This window comes from Oryctolagus cuniculus, chromosome 21 (assembly GCF_964237555.1).
Source record: "Oryctolagus cuniculus chromosome 21, mOryCun1.1, whole genome shotgun sequence".
NCBI lineage: Eukaryota > Metazoa > Chordata > Mammalia > Lagomorpha > Leporidae > Oryctolagus > Oryctolagus cuniculus.
The window spans coordinates 31,702,501-31,721,031 of NC_091452.1; the positions used below are offsets into that span (position 1 = coordinate 31,702,501).

General features: G+C 45.7%; 1 protein-coding gene across 5 annotated transcripts in view; it reads right to left on the reverse strand.

Moving 5' to 3' along the window:
• LOC100338951 (sodium/glucose cotransporter 1) overlaps positions 1 to 18,282 on the reverse strand; it is a 71,809-nt gene extending 53,527 nt beyond the window's left edge. For 2 of the 5 annotated variants that reach the window (XM_070065728.1, XM_051837134.2), the window contains exons 1-4: positions 17,941 to 18,281; positions 11,123 to 11,194; positions 4,853 to 4,957; positions 2,813 to 2,872 (exon numbers count right to left, since the gene is read on the reverse strand). In XM_070065728.1, coding sequence (XP_069921829.1) covers positions 2,813 to 2,872; positions 4,853 to 4,957; positions 11,123 to 11,194; positions 17,941 to 18,081 — 378 coding nt within the window. In that variant the 5' untranslated portion in view covers positions 18,082 to 18,281. Of the gene's footprint in view, positions 1 to 2,812; positions 2,873 to 4,852; positions 4,958 to 11,122; positions 11,195 to 11,563; positions 11,714 to 17,940 lie in introns of those variants that run through there. The other 3 variants (XM_070065730.1, XM_070065729.1, XM_070065727.1) reach the window with 3 other exon arrangements.
• Between the last annotated feature and the right edge of the window lie 249 nt (positions 18,283 to 18,531).

Sequence of the window (18,531 nt, forward strand, 5' to 3'; positions counted from 1 at the left end):
GAAGAGGAGCAACCGGGACAGAAATGGCACCCCAACTGGGACTAGAACCTGGGGTGCTGGTGCCGCAGGTGGAGGATTAGCCTAGTGAGCCATGCCGCCGGCCCGATCTTTGCTATTCTCACACTTTTTCTCTTCTACCTATATTTTACAATCAATTTGTTGAGTTCCTCAAAAAAAAAAAAAAAATCCTGTTTGGATTTTGTTTGGAATCACATCCCATGCACAGACCAATATGGAGAGAAGGAGAGAACAGATCTTTTTTTTTTTTTTTTTTACTTTTTTTTATTTAGTAAATATAAATTTCCAAAGTACAGTTTATGGATTACAATAGCTCCCCCCCCCATAATTTCCCTCCCACTCGCACCCCTCTCATCTCCCGCTCCCTCTCCCATTCCATTCACATCAAGATTCATTTTCAATTATCTTTATATACAGAAGATCAATTTAGTATATATTAAGTAAAGATTTCATCAATTTGCACCCACACAGAAACACAAAGTGTAAAAAACTGTTTCAGTACTAGTTATAGCATTACTTCACATTGGACAACACATTAAGGACAGGTCCCACATGAGAAGTAAGTACACAGTGACTCCTGTTGTTGACTTAACAATTTGACACTCTTGTTTATGGCGTCAGTAATCTCCTTAGGCTCTAGTCATGAGTTGCCAAGGCTATGGAAGCCTTTTGAGTTCGCCGACTTCGATCTTATTCCAACAGGGTCATAGTCAAAGTGGAAGTTCTCTCCTCCCTTCAGAGAAAGGTACCTCCTTCTTTGATGGCCCATTCTTTCCACTGGGATCTCACTCGCAGAGATCTTTCATTTAGGTCTTCTTCTTCTTTTTTTTTTTTTTCCAGAGTGTCTTGGCTTTCCATGCCTAAAATACTCTCATGGGCTCTTCAGCCAGATCCGAATGCCTTAAGGGCTGATTCTGAGTCCAGAGTGCTATTTAGGACATCTGCCATTCTATGAGTCTGCTGTGTATCCCACTTCTCATGATGGATCGGAGAACAGATCTTTTCAAGGTATTATATCTTCCAGTCACTAACATATAGTTGGCCCTGTAAATGAACAAGTTCTACATCTGTACATGGAACCAACTACAAATTGCATACATACATACATACATACATGTGTGTGTATATATATATACACACATACATACACAAAATTGCATCTGTATTAGACATGTATAAACTTTTTCCTTGTCATTATTCTCCAAACAAAATAGTAAAACAACTATTTGCATAGCATTTACTTTAAAAAATTTATTTATTTGAAAGTCAGAGTTACACAGAGAGAAAAGGGGAGGAGGGAGAGACACACACACACACACACACACACAGGTCAGTCTTCCATCTGCTGGTTCACTCCCCAGTTGGCTACAAGGGCCGGAGCTGTGCCGATCCAAAGCTAGGAGCCAGGAGCTTCTTCTGGGTCTCCCACATGGTGCAGGGGCCCAAGAACCTGGGCCATCTTTTACTGCTTTCCTAGGCCATAGCAGAGAGCTGGATCAGATGTGGAGTGGCCGGGACTTGAACCAACGCCTACATGGGATGCTGACACGGCAGGCGGTGCTTTATCCATTACACCACAGTGCCAGCCCCTAGCATTTACTTTATATTACATTTTATTTAAGTAAGCTGGAAATCATTTAAAGCTTTCAGGAGGATGTGCACCGTGTATAGCATATAGACAAGCACTCTGGGATTTTCCAAGATCAGATGAGATCGGGCGCATTCAGGGTGGTATGGCTGTAGACTCTGAGATTTTCTATAAGCAATTTGAGGCTCTGCTGCTCCCTCCATAGTGGGGAGGGAGTGCGAATCTTAGCACCGTTGCTGCATGGATACTAAGGGACTATTGTAGTTGTTCGCTTCATTTTTTTTAATGTTTTTTATTTGACTGGTAGAGTTATAGACAGAGAGAGAGAGACAGAAAGGCCTTCCTTCCGTTGGTTCACTCCCCAAATGGCCACTACAGCTGGTGCTGCGCTGATCCGAAGCCAGGAGCCAGGTGCTTCCTCCTGGTCTCCCATGCAGGCACAGGGGCCCAAGGACTTGGGCCATCCTCCACTGCCCTCCTGGGCCACAGCAGAGAGCTGGACTGCAAGAGGAGCAACCAGGACTAGAACCGGTGCCCATATGGGATGCCAGCGTCACAGGTGGAGGATTAACCAAGTGAGCCATGGTGCTGGCCCTCTCCATTTTTTTGAGGTCTGATTCTTTTTTAAAAAATATTTATTTTATTTATTTGAAAGGCAGAGATAGAGAGAGAGAGAGAGAGAGGTCTTCCATCCGCTTGTTCATTCACTAAATGGCTGCAGTGGCTGGAGCTGCTGATCCAAAGCCAGGAGGTAGGAGCTTCCTTTGGGTCTCCCACGTGGGTTCAGGGGCCCAAGGACTTGGACCATCTTCTACTGCTTTCCCCATGCCAGAGCAAAGAGCTGGATCAGAAGTGGAGCAGCTGGGACTTGAACTGGCACCCATATGGAATGCCGGCACTGCAGGCAGTGGCCTCACCACTGTGCCACAGTGCCGGCCCCAAGGTCTGATGTTAGAAATGAAGTTTTAAAACATTTTCTATACAGGCCTGAAGAAGTGGACTCCAATAAGGTCCAGAGTGAAACAGCAGACAATTATTGCCTTCTGTTTACTCAAGGCAGAAAGGAGACCTCTCAGGCATTACGGAAGTCAGTACAGGCATCAAGAGGCAGAAATTTACCTCGCCCTCCAGGACATTTTTAGTACACAGGCAATTTGTGGAAGACAACTACTGCAGAGAACCCCGTAACTGACAATGAGCACTCACCTCAGCCTTGATGTAAACAGGAAGAATCACCCAGCCAAGAACACAGAGCTGAATTACAGACTGAAACCGAGAAGAACAATTGCTGAGTCAGGTCCCATCAGGCAGCTCCTAAGTCAGATGCAAGCTCATTAGCATTCGTTACAGTGGGACCTCAGAGAAGCAGGCCCGGCATGCAGTGCCCAGCACCATGAACCTAACTTACGGGCACAGCACGATCTTCGTGATAGGAGGGTCCATTCTGGGGGACTCATTAATACCAATTTTCAAGGTTATTAGATTTGATTTATTATTTTCCTAATTCCAGAAAGGAATAAAGGTAGCTCATAATTAAATCTGAAAGCTAGATTTCAAAAAAGAGAAACAAAATCAGAACCATTCCGTGAAAAAGAGAGAAACGATACCAAAATTTCATGCAATTGATATGAAGTAATGAGTTAGGCTCTGACTTTCTCTACAAAGAAAAGGTACAATGAGTTGAATGTAAGAGGACAGGAGACGTCTGAAAATTCTGGGAGGTGTATGGTGATAAGAACAAGGATCCTTATTAGGTTTTCACTCTTTGCTCTTTATAGTCTCTAAGAAATAAGATGAGGCTCAGAGAGTATGGAGTTTTCAGATTTATCAAAAAAAGCCAAATGATTTATAGAGCGATTAGTAACACAAGACTGACAAATTATTTATAATCCAGACTTCCTATAATAAATCTATTCTATGAATATGAAATAAATCTAACATTCCATAAAATTTATGGTTGAAACCTGGTATTTCTGGAAGATTAATTAGGAGATCTGTAGTAAACATTTAGATTTGTAGCTGAGTATCTCAAAGTGCTTAGCAGAGCCCATTTTTGATACACTGTGCAAAAGACAAAACATACACATACAGATATATGTGTATATATCTGTACATACACACATAATATAATTAACATACACAAATGTACATATATGCATTTAATTAAATTTTGAAATCATGTTTTCTCTACCTGACTAATATCCTAGCATTTGTTTCTTTTTTTAAGGTTTATTTATTTATTTACTTGAGAGCAGAGTTACAGGTAGAAAAAGAAATTTATATATAAATATATAAAATATATACATATATTATATATTTTATGTAATATTATATATATATATAGAGAGAGAGAGAGAAAGAGAGAGAGGGAGAGAGAGGGAGAGAGAGGGAGAGAGAGGGGTCTTTTATCTGCTGGTTCATTCCCCAAAAGGTCACAATGGCTGGAGCTAGGCCAATCTAAGCCAGAAGCTTCCTCTGGGTCTCCTACATGGGTGCAGGGGCCCAAGCATTGGGCCTCCCTCCGATGCCTTCCCAGGCCATCAGCAGGTAGCTGGGTCGGACATGGAGTAGCCGGGATTTGAACCAGCGCCTAAATGGGATGCCAGCACCACAGGTGGAGGCTTAACCTACTACACCACAGTGCTGGCCCCAGCAGTTGTTCCTTTACTGTCTTCCTATAGCCTTGGAATGTAAACTTGACAATCCTTTTGAAAAAGAAAAAAAATGTGGTTCCTTTGCTCTGTGACTTCTCAAGAAGTCTTCAATATTTACTCCAGGTTGAAAGTTTTTTTTAAATGTTTGTTTGTTTATTTATTTATTTATGTGAAAAGCAGGGTTACCAAGAGAGATGGAGAGAGAGAGGGAGGGAGGGAGGGAAGGGAGGGGAGGGGGCAAGGGAGGGAGAGAGAGATATCTTTCATTTGCTAGTTCACACCCCAAGTGGTGACAATGACCAGGGCTGGCCCAGGCTGAAGCCAGGATCTTCTTCCAGTTCTCCCATGTGGGTGCAGGGCCCCAAGGACTTGGTCCATCTTCCACTGCTCTACCAGGCACATTAGCAGAGACCAGGATGGGAAGTGGAGCAGCCAGGACTCAACCAGTGCCCATATGGGATGCCAGCATCACAGGCAGTGGGCTAATCCCCTATGCCACAGTGCTGGCCCCATGTAAAGTGTTTATGTATATGAGTTTCAGCTGGACAATGACAAAGGTGAAGGGTGATTGCTGTGAAAGAGAGCTACTCACGATCCACTGGAAGGTACCAATAGCAATCCCCGAAGCTGCTCCTTTCCAAGGCAGGCCCATGAAGTGACCACTGCTGATATTTGTGGCGTAAAGGGACGCACCTATCTGAAAAACAAGAGATGATTACATATCATAACTATTAGTCCATCTGTAAGAATACATTTTTCACAAATGTAAATTCCCATGGAACTTCACATTTTCTCAGAAGGCATTAATCCCCTGGGTACAATTCCCATTCCTGCTGCTTCTATACAGCTCCTACCATTAATTAGAAGACAAGTGAAGAAGCAGAAAGTGAAGAAGATAGCCTGACTGCCTTCCTTTTAGACAGAGCAGACAGAGCTCCACCTGCTGATTGACTCCATGAAAGCCCACAGCAGCCAGGACTGGCCAAGCCAAAGCTGGGAGCCAGCAACTCACTTCAGGTCTCCCATGTGCGTGGCAGGAACCAAATGACTTGAGCCATCACCGCTGCCCCCCAGGATGTGCACAGCAGGAAGCTGGGGTCAAAAGCCACAGCAGTGTTTTGAACCCAGATACTCTGGTAAGAGATGTGAGCATCTTCACTGTTACCCCACACACCTACTCCAGACAGCCAGTCTTATGCTGCCATTCTCCACAGTGTCCACTGATGTATTTGCATGTGACTTGTTTGAAATAATTAAGAAATATTAATAACCTTATTATCTGTAAGACACTAGTTAAAACAAGGTACATGAATATGATGAAATACAATGTAGCATACAAAAATAAGGTAGCTCTATTATGTGACAAAAATGATAATACATACTACAAATCTCATTAATTCTACATGTCTATGACACTTGTGGACACATTTAGATATGCAGGATAGTGATTTTGGCAGTATATAGAACAAAATTCTTCTGGGGACTAGAATTATGGTTATAAAGATGAAGTAGGGAGAAAATTTCAAGTTCTGTACTTGAACTGTAACATTTGTTTTGTTACAGCCAGCAACTGTCACATTCAAAATAAAAGAAATTCCTAGAGGCATTTAAAAAGGAACAAAATACCTCCCAAGGCAATAATAACTTTTGAATGGAGTGGAAGTAACCACTCCATTCAAAACCAAAACTTGGCACCTGTGTTGTGACGTAGCAGGTGAGGCTGCTGCCTGTAATGCTGGTATCCCATATGGGTGCCAGTTCAAGTCCTGGCAGCTCCACTTCTGGTTCTGCTCCCTTAGGAACTGGCCTAAGTGCCTGGGCCCCTGCACCCTTGTAGGAGATCCAGAAGAAGCTTCTGGCTCCTGGCTCCCGACTGGCTCAGATCCAGCCATTGTGGCCATTTTGGGGGTGAACTAGTGGACGGAAGAGCTCTCTGTGTCTCTCCCTCCCTCTCCCTCTGTAACTCTGCCTTTGAAATAGATAAACAAATATTTCAAAAACAAGCAAAAAATCCAAACCCGACTCTTGGGGCTGGTGTTGTGGCAGTGAATTAAGCTGCTGCCTGTTAACGCCAGCATTCCATATGAACACTGGTTTGAGTTCCTGCTGTTCCACTTATAATCCAGCTCCCTGACGCTGCGCCTGGGAAAGCAGCAGAAGATGGCCTAAGTGCCTGGGCCCCTGTCACCCATGTAGGAGACCCAGATGGAGCTTCTGGCTCTTGGCTTCAGCCTGGTCCAGCCCTGGCTGATGTGGCCATCTGGGGAGTGAACCAGTGGATGGAAGATCTTTTTCTCTCTCTGAAACTCTGCCTTTCAAATGAAAAAGAAAGAAAGAAAGAAAACCTTAAAAAAATCACAAAAAATAAATATTATGCTTTTGATATGAGACACATGTAAAACTAAGTTATTAAGAAAGGTTGAGGGGCCAGCGTTGTGGCGCATTGGATTAAAGCACCAGCCTGAAGTGCTGGCATCCCATATGAGCACCAGTTTGAGTCCTGGCTGCTCCACTTCTTATCCAGCTCTATGCTTTGGCCTGGGAAATCAGTAGAAGATGGCCCAAGTCCTTGGACCCCTGCACCCGCGTGGGAGACCTGGAGGAAGCTCCTGGCTCCTGGCTTCGGATCGGCCCAGCTCCAGCTGTTGCAACCATCTGGGGGAGTGAACCAGTGGATGGAAGACCTCTCTCTGTCTCTACCTCCCTCTGTAACTTTGTCTTTCAAATAAATAAAATAAATCTTTTTTTTTTTTTTGACAGGCAGAGTGGACAGTGAGAGAGAGAGACAGAGAGAAAGGTCTTCCTTTTGCCGTTGGTTCACCCTCCAATGGCCGCCGCGGCCGGCGCACTGCGGCCGGCGCACCGCGCTGATCCGATGGCAGGAGCCAGGAGCCAGGTTCTTTTCCTGGTATCCCCATGGGGTGCAGGGCCCAAGCACCTGGGCCATCCTCCACTGCACTCCCTGGCCACAGCAGAGGGCTGGCCTGGAAGAGGGACAACCGGGACAGAATCCGGCGCCCCGACCGGGACTAGAACCCGGTGTGCCGGCGCCGCTAGGCGGAGGATTAGCCTAGTGAGCCGCGGCGCCGGCCAATAAAATAAATCTTAAACAAACAAACAAAAAAGAAATGTTGAGGGGCAGGCATTTAGCGTAGCAATGAAGATGCTGCTTGGGATGCTCACATCTTATATTAGAGTTGGACTCTAGCCTTGCAACTGCAAGAACTTTTTAAAAAAATATTTATTTTATTTATTTGAAGAGTTACAGAGAGAGCTAGAGCCAGAGAGAGAGAGAGAGAGAAAGAGAGGTCTTCCATCCACTGGTTCACTTCCCAGATGGCTGCAACAGCCAGAGCTGGGCTAATTTGAAGCCAGGATCCCAAGGGCTTTGGCCATCGTCTGGGGCTTTCCCAGGCCATAGCAGAGAGCTGGATCAGAAGTGCAGCAGCTGGGACTCGAAGTGGTGCCCATGTGGGATGCTGGCACTGCAGGTGACAGCTGTACCCACTATGCCACAGCGCCAGCCCTGAGTGTCTTTTTTTTTTTTTTAAGATTTTTATTTATTTATTTGAGAGGTAGAGTTACACACAGAGAGAGGGAAATACAGATAGTTCTTCTATCCGCTGGTTCACTCCCCAAATGGCCCCAAGAGCCGTAGCTGAGCCATTCTGAAACCAGGAGCCAGGATTTTCTTCCAGGTCTCCCAAGTGGGTACAGGGGCCCAAGCACCTGGACCATCTTTTACTGCTTTCCCAGGCCACAGCAGAGAGCTGGATTGGAAATGAAGCAGCCGGGACTTGAATTGGCACCCATATGGGATGCCGGCGCTGCAGGCTGGGGCTTTACCCCACTATGCCACAGTGCCGGCCCCCGGGTTTCATTTTCAATCCAGATTCCTGGTAACACACACCTTGGGAGGCAGCAGATGATGGTTTAGGTCGTTGGTTCTCTACCCACCATGTGAGAGATGTGGACTGAGTTGCTGGCTTTTGGTTCTGGTCTGGCCCAGCCCTAGCTGTTGTGGATGGAAGCTCTCCCTCTGTTCCTCTGCCTTTTAAATGAAAATGCAAATTTTAAAAAGGCTTCAAACAACAAAGCCTTTTAGGTGAATGAAAACAAAAGAACATGGCACTGACAATGTTAACACAAGATAAAGTATTATGCAAGAACAAAAGCATTAAACAAAATAATTTTTAAAAAATATTCATTTATTTATTTGAAAGGCAGAATTAGAGAGGCAGAGACAGAGACAGAGAGAGAGAGAGAGAAAGAGAGAGGTCTTCCAACCACTGGTTCACTCCCCAGATGGCTGCAATGGCCACAGCTGCGCAGATCTGAAGCCAGGAGCCAAGAGTCTCCTCTGGATGTCCAATGCAGGTGCAGGGGCCCAAGGACCTGCGCCATCTTCTACTGCTTTCCCAGGCCACAGCAGAGAGCTGGATCAGAAGTGGAGCAGCTGGGATTCAAACTGGTGCCCCTATGGGATGCTGGCCCTGTAGGTGGCAGCTTTACTGGCTATGCCACAGCGCTGACCCCAACAAAGGAATTTTTTAAAAATAACTATCCAAGGTAAAATGCACGAATTAGACATAGTTCAGAATATGCATGTATCAAATGGGAGTAAGTGGGCATGGGAATAAGTGCTGTGGAGGTCACTGGGGTTCTTGGCAAACATGGGTTCCAACATGGGTTCCACTGATACCTATCAGCTATCTGCTGGTTGAATAAAAATACAAAAAGAAGAGTGATAAGGTTTTTCTTTCATTCCAATTTCCTTTAAATATGCTACAATACAATTTATTCATTAAGCAGCAATTACATTGAAAAGTCACAGCAAAGAAAATAATAAATTGTAACACTGATATGTAAATACTGGGAACCATTAAACTGTGTTGATGTCTTTTGAAAACTCCCTCAAGTGTCTCAATCTTGTAAGACACAGGATGGTGGTTCCCATTTTTCTGGGTGCTGGAAACATGACTTTAAGGTCAAAGACAAGTTCAGACAAAAGACTAGAAATGGACTGGTGTGGAATAGCAGGTAAAACGCCACCTGTGATGCCATCATACCATATGAATGCCGGCTCAAGTTCCAGCTGCTCCACCTCCGATCCAGCTCCCTGCTAATGTGCCTGGGAAAAGGAGCAGAAAATGGCCCAAATGCTTGGGCTCCTTCCACCCACGAGGGAGACCCAGAAGAAGCTCCTGGCTCTTGGCTTTGGACAGGCCCAGCCCCAGCCATAGTGGCCATCTTAGGAGTGAGCCAGCAGATGGAACCCTCTCTCTTTGTAACTTTGACTTTCAAATAAATAATCTTAAAAAGAAAAAAAAGACTGGAGGCCTTGTAGCCAAGGAAGAGATCCTGGTGATAAGGGTCCTCATCCAAATAAATAAATAAATAAATAAATAAAGTAGGAGTCCCACATTAATCTCTTCCTCAACTGGGTTTACAAAGAAAAAAAAATTGAAGCCTGATTCAGAAAGCTCACACCAGGAAAAAGCGTTTCGTTGAAGCTCCCAGATAACTGGGGAAGGCCGTTTCTTTAAGTTGTTTATGGCTGCACTTTCCTCTTCCCTCAAAGGAAGGCAGTCTGTCCTCCCGAGACCGGGCTTCTCTGCAGGAGAAGTTGCCCCATGTGAAAACCGTACACGTGCCACAAGACTTCACATCTGAGGCCAAAGAATAAACGATTAAACAAGGGCTTGGTTCTTGCACAATTTCCTATTTGTACCTTACATTCTTATGTGGACACCATGTGTAGATTTTTACATAACAATAATAAACTGTAAAGATGGCTCAGGCTTGGCACAGTTCCCATCTTTCTCCCTAGGATGCCCCCCTGACCCCTACCCATGGACAGAAAGCTGCTTGTACCGCTGTGGGGACTGTGAGTCCCATTCTTGGATGGAATAATTCTGTATAACAAATAAATATTTAATATACAAACAAAACATATTTCTAGACTTCTACCCTGCCCCCACCGTCAGCACTGTGCTATTCCACACCTCCATGTTTGGCCTCTTTTGCTCCCGTTGCTGGAATGTTCTCACACTTCATCTACCTGGAAAACAGCTACTCCACCTCCAAATCCTGCTCGAACAACCCCACCTCTCCAGGACCTATCCTATCTCTCAGTAAGTGTTCCCTCTACCCAGCAAGCCTGAGTTTACATGCGCACCTCCTTTCAGACTCACTGTGCGGTACTGACTAATGTATTCTGATTAGACCAATATGCACCTAACTCCCATTCCAGAGGGTGGAGTTACCTATTTTTTTCTGTGTCTTGAAACTTAGAACAGCACCTTATACTTACTGGGTACCTAATAAATGGTTATTGAACTAAACTGAGTTGACGAATGGAAATATTTAATTAAGAAACTTGAGTTAAGGGAAGGGCTGGCACTGTGGCATAGTAGGCTAAGTCTCCATGTGTGGTGCCAGCATCCCATATGGGCACTGGTTCTTGTTCTGACTGCTCCTCTTCCAATCCAGCACTCTGCTTATGGCCTGAGAGATCAGTGGAAGATGGCCCAAGTCCTTGGGCCCCTGCATACTTGTGGGAGACCTGGAAGAAGTTCCTGGCTCCTGGCCAGCCCAGCTCTGGCCATTGTGGCCATTTGGGGAGTGAACCAGCAGATGAAAGATTTCTCTCTCTCTCTCTGTCTCTCCCTCTCTCTCTGTATCTCTACCTCTCAAATAAATAAATAAAATCTTTAACAAAAAGAGTTATGGGAACTACTGATTAAATGGCATTTCAGATTTAACAACTTAAAATTATTCTAAGTAAAAACATGTAAATTAAAGTAATAAACAGCTAAGATGTGGCCCCCAGAGTGGAATGCCACATGTGAGGCTTGCTCACCGGGAACCATGTGAGATTTCGGCTAGCCAGGAAGAAGTCTCCTATTGTCGCACGTCTGCGGAACAGCACAGCCTAAAATACAATAATAATAATAATAATAAATCCCAGTGGAATACAAGAGACTAAACTGCTCCAAAGACACAGGTCTCTTAAGGAGATGGCCTTCATTTAGCAAATCCACACCTCCCTTCTTTCATTTGAAGGACAGAACCCATGCCCCTGAGTTGAGACCCATGCCTCTGGCTGCAGAGCTGGAGATACAATCTCTTCCAGCTACAAGACTGCATGGCCCTGTCTCTTCCTCGACATCCCTTAAGGACAAAACTGCTTTAAGTCTTTCTCCAAATAATTAGCCAGTGCCATGGTTTCTGGCAAAGCCTGGGAGGGAAACAGTTTACTGAGTGTGTAGATCAATCAGGAATGGCAAATCCAAATACGCACCTCGCTTCTTCCAGGGGGGAAGTTACATGGCCATGCCATGGTCCTTCCAATGTGTTCAGTTGTTCTCTATTCAGGGGCCCCAGCTCTGACTCCCAGACCTGCTAGGGCCAGAAGACAATGCTGGGACTCTCCTGGATTTCCCAAGATGAGTTATGACCTAAAGAGGACAGCTGGTTGATAAAACTGTTTTTCCGTAGAAAAAGCAAAACTGCCACCACCAGGTGTCTGCATTATCCTCTCTTTCTTTTTCTTTCTCTCTTTCTCTGTTTTATTGTATTTATTTGAAAGGCTGAGTTAGAGAGAGAGAGAGAGAGAGAGAGAGAGAGAGAATCTTCCATCTGCTCGTTCATTTCCCAGATGGTCACAACTTCTGAGGCTGGGCTAGGCTGAAGCCAGGAGCCAGGAGCTTCTTCTAGGTCTCCCATGTGGGTGTAGGGGCCCAGGTCCTGGGGCCATCTTCTGCTGCTTTCTCAGGTCATTAGCAGGGAGCCGGATTGGAGGTGGAGCACCCAGGACTGGAACTGTCTGCTGTATGGGATGCTGGCACTGTAGGTGGCAGTTTTACCAACTATGCCACTGTACCCATCCCTGTCTACATTTAAGCAGGCAATCTCTTCATGTCATAAATCCTTAAACTAAACAAGTAACTTCTACACATATTAAGTTAATCTTACTTTATCCACTCAGAAAACAGTTATCCAGGGCGTACTATGCGCATAGCTCATTTTTTTTGAAAGGCAAAGTTAGAGACAGAGAAAGATCTTCGATCTGCTAGTTTAATCCCTAAGTGGCCACCCCAACAGCCTGAAGTCAGGCCAAAGCCAGGAGCCTGGAACTCCATCTAGGCCTTCCACATGGGTGCCAGGGGCACAAGTACTTGGGCCATCCTCTGTTGCCTTCCTGGGTGCATTAGCAGGGAGCAGGATGGAATGTGGAGCAGCCTGGACTCAAACTGGTGCTCATAGGGGATGCCAGCGTCGCAGGTGGTAGCTGAACCTGCTGTGCCACAGTGGCAGCCCCCATAGCTGATTTTTAAAATTTATTTATTCATTTCATTTGAAAGGCAGAGAGAAAGAGAGGGACAGACAAGGAGAGAGCTCCTATCTTTTGGCCCAAATGCCCACAACAGCTGGGACTGGGCCAGGCTTAGGCCAAACACTCTATGTCTCCAAAAGATCTTCTAAAGAAAGGTATCAATAATGTGTTGGTAGAGGCACATTAGAACTTTAAAAAGGAATTTACAAAATATTTTAAGACAAAAGAAATTGCTTTCTGTTTCCATTGGAAAAGCACCAAACAGGGGCTGGCATTGTGATGTAGTGGGTTAAGCCACCACCTGCTGTACCAGCATCCCATACAGTCACCAGTTCAAGTCCCAGCTGCTCCATTTACAAGACCGCTCCCTGCTAATGGCCTGGGAAAGCAGCAGAAGACAGCCCAGTCCTTGGGCCCCTGCATCCATGTGGGAAAGCTACAAGAAACCCTTGGCTCCTGGCTTTGGCCTGGCTCAACCCTGGCCATTGCAGCCATTTGGTGAGTGAACCAGTGATGGAAGACATCTCTGTCTTTCCCTCTCTCTGTGTAAATCAGCATTTCAAATAAATAAAATAAATTTTAAAAGAAAAAATTTTAAAAAGCACCAAACAAGAAGGAGAGATTCTGGGGAAGAAGGTGACTTAAGCACATGCCCCTGACTTCTTCCTCTATGTATGTATGTATGTATGTATGTATGTTATTTATTTATTTATTTATCATTTGTATGTATCTCATAAATACAACACTATGTACATAGTAATTTTTCCCACTGTACCCACCTTCCCGCTCATTCTCCCCTGCTTCCTGCTCCCTCCCATGTTTTATCTGAGAAATAAAAATAAAAATAAACGAATGGCATAAAGAAAACTGAGAGAAGTGTTCCTCAACAGTCTATACAAGGGCTGATAGATCTTTTGGAACTCTCAGACATAACTATTACTTATGAGACATGATAATATCCTCCTTTTAATATATTAAAAGAACAAGTTTTACTATTGAGCTTCATGGTACCACTCTTTGTGAGACAGAAGTCCTTTGTGGGAAGTTAGTGCACAGTGACTCTTGTTTATTTAACAAATATGACTCTTATGTATGATATCAGTAGTCACCCAAGGCTCTTGAGATGATCTGCCTCCCCTATGGAAGCCTTTTGGATCCACTAGCTGTGCAAGGCCATCAGCAAAGTTCTCTCCTCCCTTCAGAGAAAAGTACACCCTTCTTGGGTGGCCCCTTCTTTCCACTGGGGTCTCACCCACACAGGGGTCCATTATGCAGGACATCTTTTGCCCAAGTGTCTTGGCTTTCCATGCCTGATATGTTCCCCCTGGGCTTTCCAGCCAACCTAAAGTGCCTTAAAGGGCTGATTCTGATGTTGGAGCCTCCATGCTCTCTTTCTGGAAAATACAACACCACAGCAGCCAGGCTGATGGGGTGGAAAATGCATCCAACTTTCTCTAAGATTTCTGGGCTGAAATTATTAAAGAGAAAACAAACAAAAAAAGTGCAAGGCCCCCATGCCCTGGGTTAATATCTTTTAAAGCCAAGGCACCAGTGGCAGAGTAAGACTCCCCAGCCCCTGTGGGGCTCAGCAGTCAGAAGCTTATGAATGTTTTCAGAAAGGAGGCCCAACTGTGCAAACGTGGACACTTCTGGCCTGTGGGAAGAGGGCGGTTTGTTTAATAATGGGAAGAAAATAAATTAAAACACCTCTCATCTATCATATAATAAAGGTAAATTCCAGAGGGTCTGAGATTGAACCACTTAAAAATCTATAAAAATGTTATTAAAATTTTTAGAATAATATTTGTGCGATCTTGGAGTGGGAAAAAATTTCCTGAGCCAGGAAATCTAGAAGATCACAAGGAAGAGAAAAATAATTGACTTCTGCAAAATTAATAAAATTTCTAATATCAAAAAGACACTATTAAGATCAGTGGTTCTCAACCAGGGGTGATTTCCCCACCCCCTTAGGGAGCATCTGGCAACATCTGGAGACAGCTTTGACAGTCACAAGTGGGAAGGGATCAGGTTCTAAATATCTTACAATGCACTGACAGACCCTCCACCACAAGGAATTAAATATCTAGCCCCAAATGCCTGTTAGCCCTGACGCTTGAGAAACACTGATCTAGACAAATGACAGTTTGGGAAAAACATACTAACAATTCAAATAACAGACAAGTTACCAAAAGTCAAGTGAAGCAACGGGATGAAAAAATGCACAAAAAAGGGCTGAGTGGTTGGCCTATGGTTAAGATACCAGTTAGGATGTCCACAACCTACATCAGAGTGTCTGGGAATGAGCCACAGCTCCGGCTCCTGACTTCACGTTCCTGCTATTAAAGATTCTGGGAGCCAGTGGTGATGGCTCAAGCAGTTTGGTTCCTGCCACTTGGGAGACCTGGATTGAGTTCTAGTTCCCTGCCTCTCCCACCCTCCCCAGCCACTGTTAGGAATTTAGGGAGTAAACTAGCAGATGGGAACATACACTGTCCCCCCAATCACACATTTTACATTTTCAAAATCTCTGTCTGTCTGTCTGCCTCTGTCTGTCTGTCTCTGTGTGTGTGTGTTTATATGTGTATGAGACACTTCTGACCCAGAAGTTGCCATTTTTTGGAATCTATGCTACCCAAGTTAATTGTGCCAACACATCAAACAAACTTGGCAACAATCTAAAGTGTCTATTAGTAGGAAAGAACTGAATGGTACACGTTTGCATGACTCTTATGCAGCTAATTAAAACACGAGCTACATATGTATCTACTCATTTGTAGACTCTCCATAACGTATTAACTGAAAGTAAGCTAAAGCATAATGTGTATGAAATGATCCCATTTTGTGTGTGTGTGTGTGTGTGTGTGTGTGTGAGAGACTATAACTCACAATAGCACTGAGAAAGAGAAGGAAGGATACAGGACTCTGGTTACAGATGGATGAGGATGGATGGGGGAAAGAATAACTTATTCTTTCCATATTTATGGATTGTTTACTTCTCACAGTGAGCAGGTAATATTGTGTAAGTAATCATACCATATATGATTTCTATAAAGAGCCAAGGGGGCAGGTATTCAGCCTAGTGGTTAAGATACTGGTTGAAGCTCTCTGCTGTGGCCAGGGAGTGCAGTGGAGGATGGCCCAGGTCCTTGGGCACTGCACCCCATGGGAGACCAGGATAAGTACCTGGCTCCTGACATCGGATCAGCGCGGTGCGCCAGCCGCAGCGCGCCGGCCGCAGCGGCCATTGGAAGGTGAACCAATGGCAAAACGAAGACCTTTCTCACTGTCTCTCTCTCTCACTGTCCACTCTGCCTGTCAAAAAAAAAAAAAAAAAAGATACTGGTTGAGATGCTCATACCTCGTATCAGAGTGCCTTGGTTTGACTTCTGCCTCCAGCTTCCTGACAATGCAGACCCTGGGAAGCTGCAGGTGATGGCTTAAGTGTGTGGGTTCCTGACACCCATATTGGGGGCCTAGATTGAGTTCCTGGCTCCCGGCTTCAGCTCAGCCCAGCCTGCCCACTGGAGGCATTTGGGCAGTGATTAAGCAGTCAGGAGCTCACTTGCTTACTCGTTCTCTCTCTCTCCCTCTCAAATAATACTATTTTTTTTAAGAACCAAGGGAAAGAAAACATAAAGAAGGAAAGGGACCAAGGAATTCTGGGTATCTATGCATGTTTCTGGGCTCCCAGAACAGAAGGGACAGCAGGCTTCCTTTGGAAGTGACCAGATGACTTACTCGTCCTCTGACCTTGACCAGATGTAGGCTCCATGTAGGGCCAAAATCAAGTTGTGTGGGATTCCCAATTCAGTAAGAGGACTAGGGGAGGATCCCCAAACAGATGTCCACAAAACAGCTGTTCACTATTCAGAGTCCCTGCCTAGGCCACCTAGAAGGGTATTTCTTATAATTGAGACCAGTGAGGGGAAAAAATCACTTGAATCATCTGAATAAATAAACTGGCTTTTCCCTTCCTACTTGGAATGAAGGGCCAGTTTTCTCTTCTGGTACTTAAGTCCTGTAATAGGATGCAGTCCATGTCTCCTGCACTGTATCTGCCTGTAGCAGTGGGTCCACTGTGATGATGTAATCCTCAAGACTGGACTTCAAGGGAAGATCCTGTCCGTGACCTGGTGAGACACCCCGAAGTGAAGGTCATCAGGGCAGAAACTGTCCCAGTGGTAGCCACTGGTGGCACTGCCACCTACCACTCCTGTCTGGTGAGGCAGGCCGGGCATGGGCTACAGAAGGGCACCTGGGTTTTGCTCAGTGGAGCTCCTGTGACACCACTCAAAGCTGTCACAGCACCTAACCTAACTTTATGTTGGAACATGGGCAGTATCTGGGCCTGGGTAGAAGAGTTCAATGACATCTTTTTGTGTGCTGGCATGTTAAGCTCTGGTATAAGAGTGGTGGTGGTGGTGGGGGATGGCGGCATTGTGGCAGAGCAGGTAAAGCTGCCACTTGCAAAGCCAACATTCCATATGGGTGCCAACTGGAGTCCTGGCTGCTCCACTTCCCATTCAGATCCCTGCTAACAGACTGGGAAAAGCAGTGGAAGATGGCCCAAATGCTTTGGCCCCTGCCACCCACAAGGGAGACCTGGTTGAAGCTCCTGGCTCTTGCCTATCCCTGGCTGTTGCAGCCATCTGGGGAGTGAACCAGCAGATGGAAGTTGTCTCTCTCTCTCTCTGTAACTCTTTCAAATAAATAAATAAATAAATCTTAAAATAAAAAAGAATGGCAGTAAAAGAGAGGTAGTCTCTACTCTCTTAAGAAAACCTTGTGGAAAATGTTAAACACTCCTTAATCAAATCTGAAGGAACATTTAGAGTCCCAAGTTACACATGCCCCCTGGAGTCCTACTAGCAAAGCAGAGTGGTGACTCAGGTCAGACCTGAACTCCATCATTTCCTGGTTGTTACTTAAACCCCCTCTGCACCTCGGTTCCAAAAACAGTGCAGTTGTCCCTCAGTGCCCCTGGGGGGATCACCCAGAGCAGCAAAATCTGAGGATGCCCAAGTCCCTTATACACAATAGCCTAGAATTTGTACATAACCTAGACACGTTCTCTGCTTTCTTTAAATTTTATGTAAATGCCCTGTAAACTGTCACACGGTGCAGTGTAGGGATTACCGACAACAGTCTAAGCGTGTTCAGCACAGACCCGACTTTTCGCCCACACTCTTGGGGCAGGGAAGGGAAGAAGAGTTAGGCAGAGGCGGGGTGGCGAGGTCTTGGCTGAGTGCCCGGCACAGGGCAGGGTGCGGAGGGCCCCGATGCGAGATGCGGCTAAAGACCTGGTTTGGAAGGGACAAACCCGCCCTGGGGTTCCGCCATACCACCAGCCCGACGATCAGGACCAGCAGCAAGTAGAACGCCATCACCACGGAGTCCACAGTGTTGTAGACGCCGATGTCCACGGCGGTCCAGTTTGAAACAATAAAATGATGCTCAGGCTCCGTGAGGACCACGGAGGGCATTTCTGTGCTAACCTCCGGGGAGGCGGCAACGGCTTCAGCTCTGGCGCCAGCTCGGCCGCCGCAGGGCACCTCGGGAAGGGCCGCGGGGCAGCCTGGGCGTCCCGTCAGGCCCTGCGGCCCAGTGCCTCGCAGGTCGCAAAGGCCGCCTTCCGGATTTGCAGTAAAATCAAAGGTGTGGCATGGCTGTTAGGCCGGACGCGAGGCTGTCCAGTTGGGCGGCCGAGGCGGAACGCGGGCCGGAATAGTGATGACGTCTTTCCGAGCCATGTTGGCGTCTGCTGCGTTTCCCAAGTCAGTGACGCCGCTCCTGTCTGAATGTTTCTGCTTGGTGAAAATACTGCGTTTTCCTGACTTCCGAGTGAATTTTGCGCCCAGGTTAAGTGCCTCACTGGCTTGTCCTAGTCCCAGGCCTGTTTGGAAGACCTCAAAGGCTCCTCAGTTCTGCAGTTT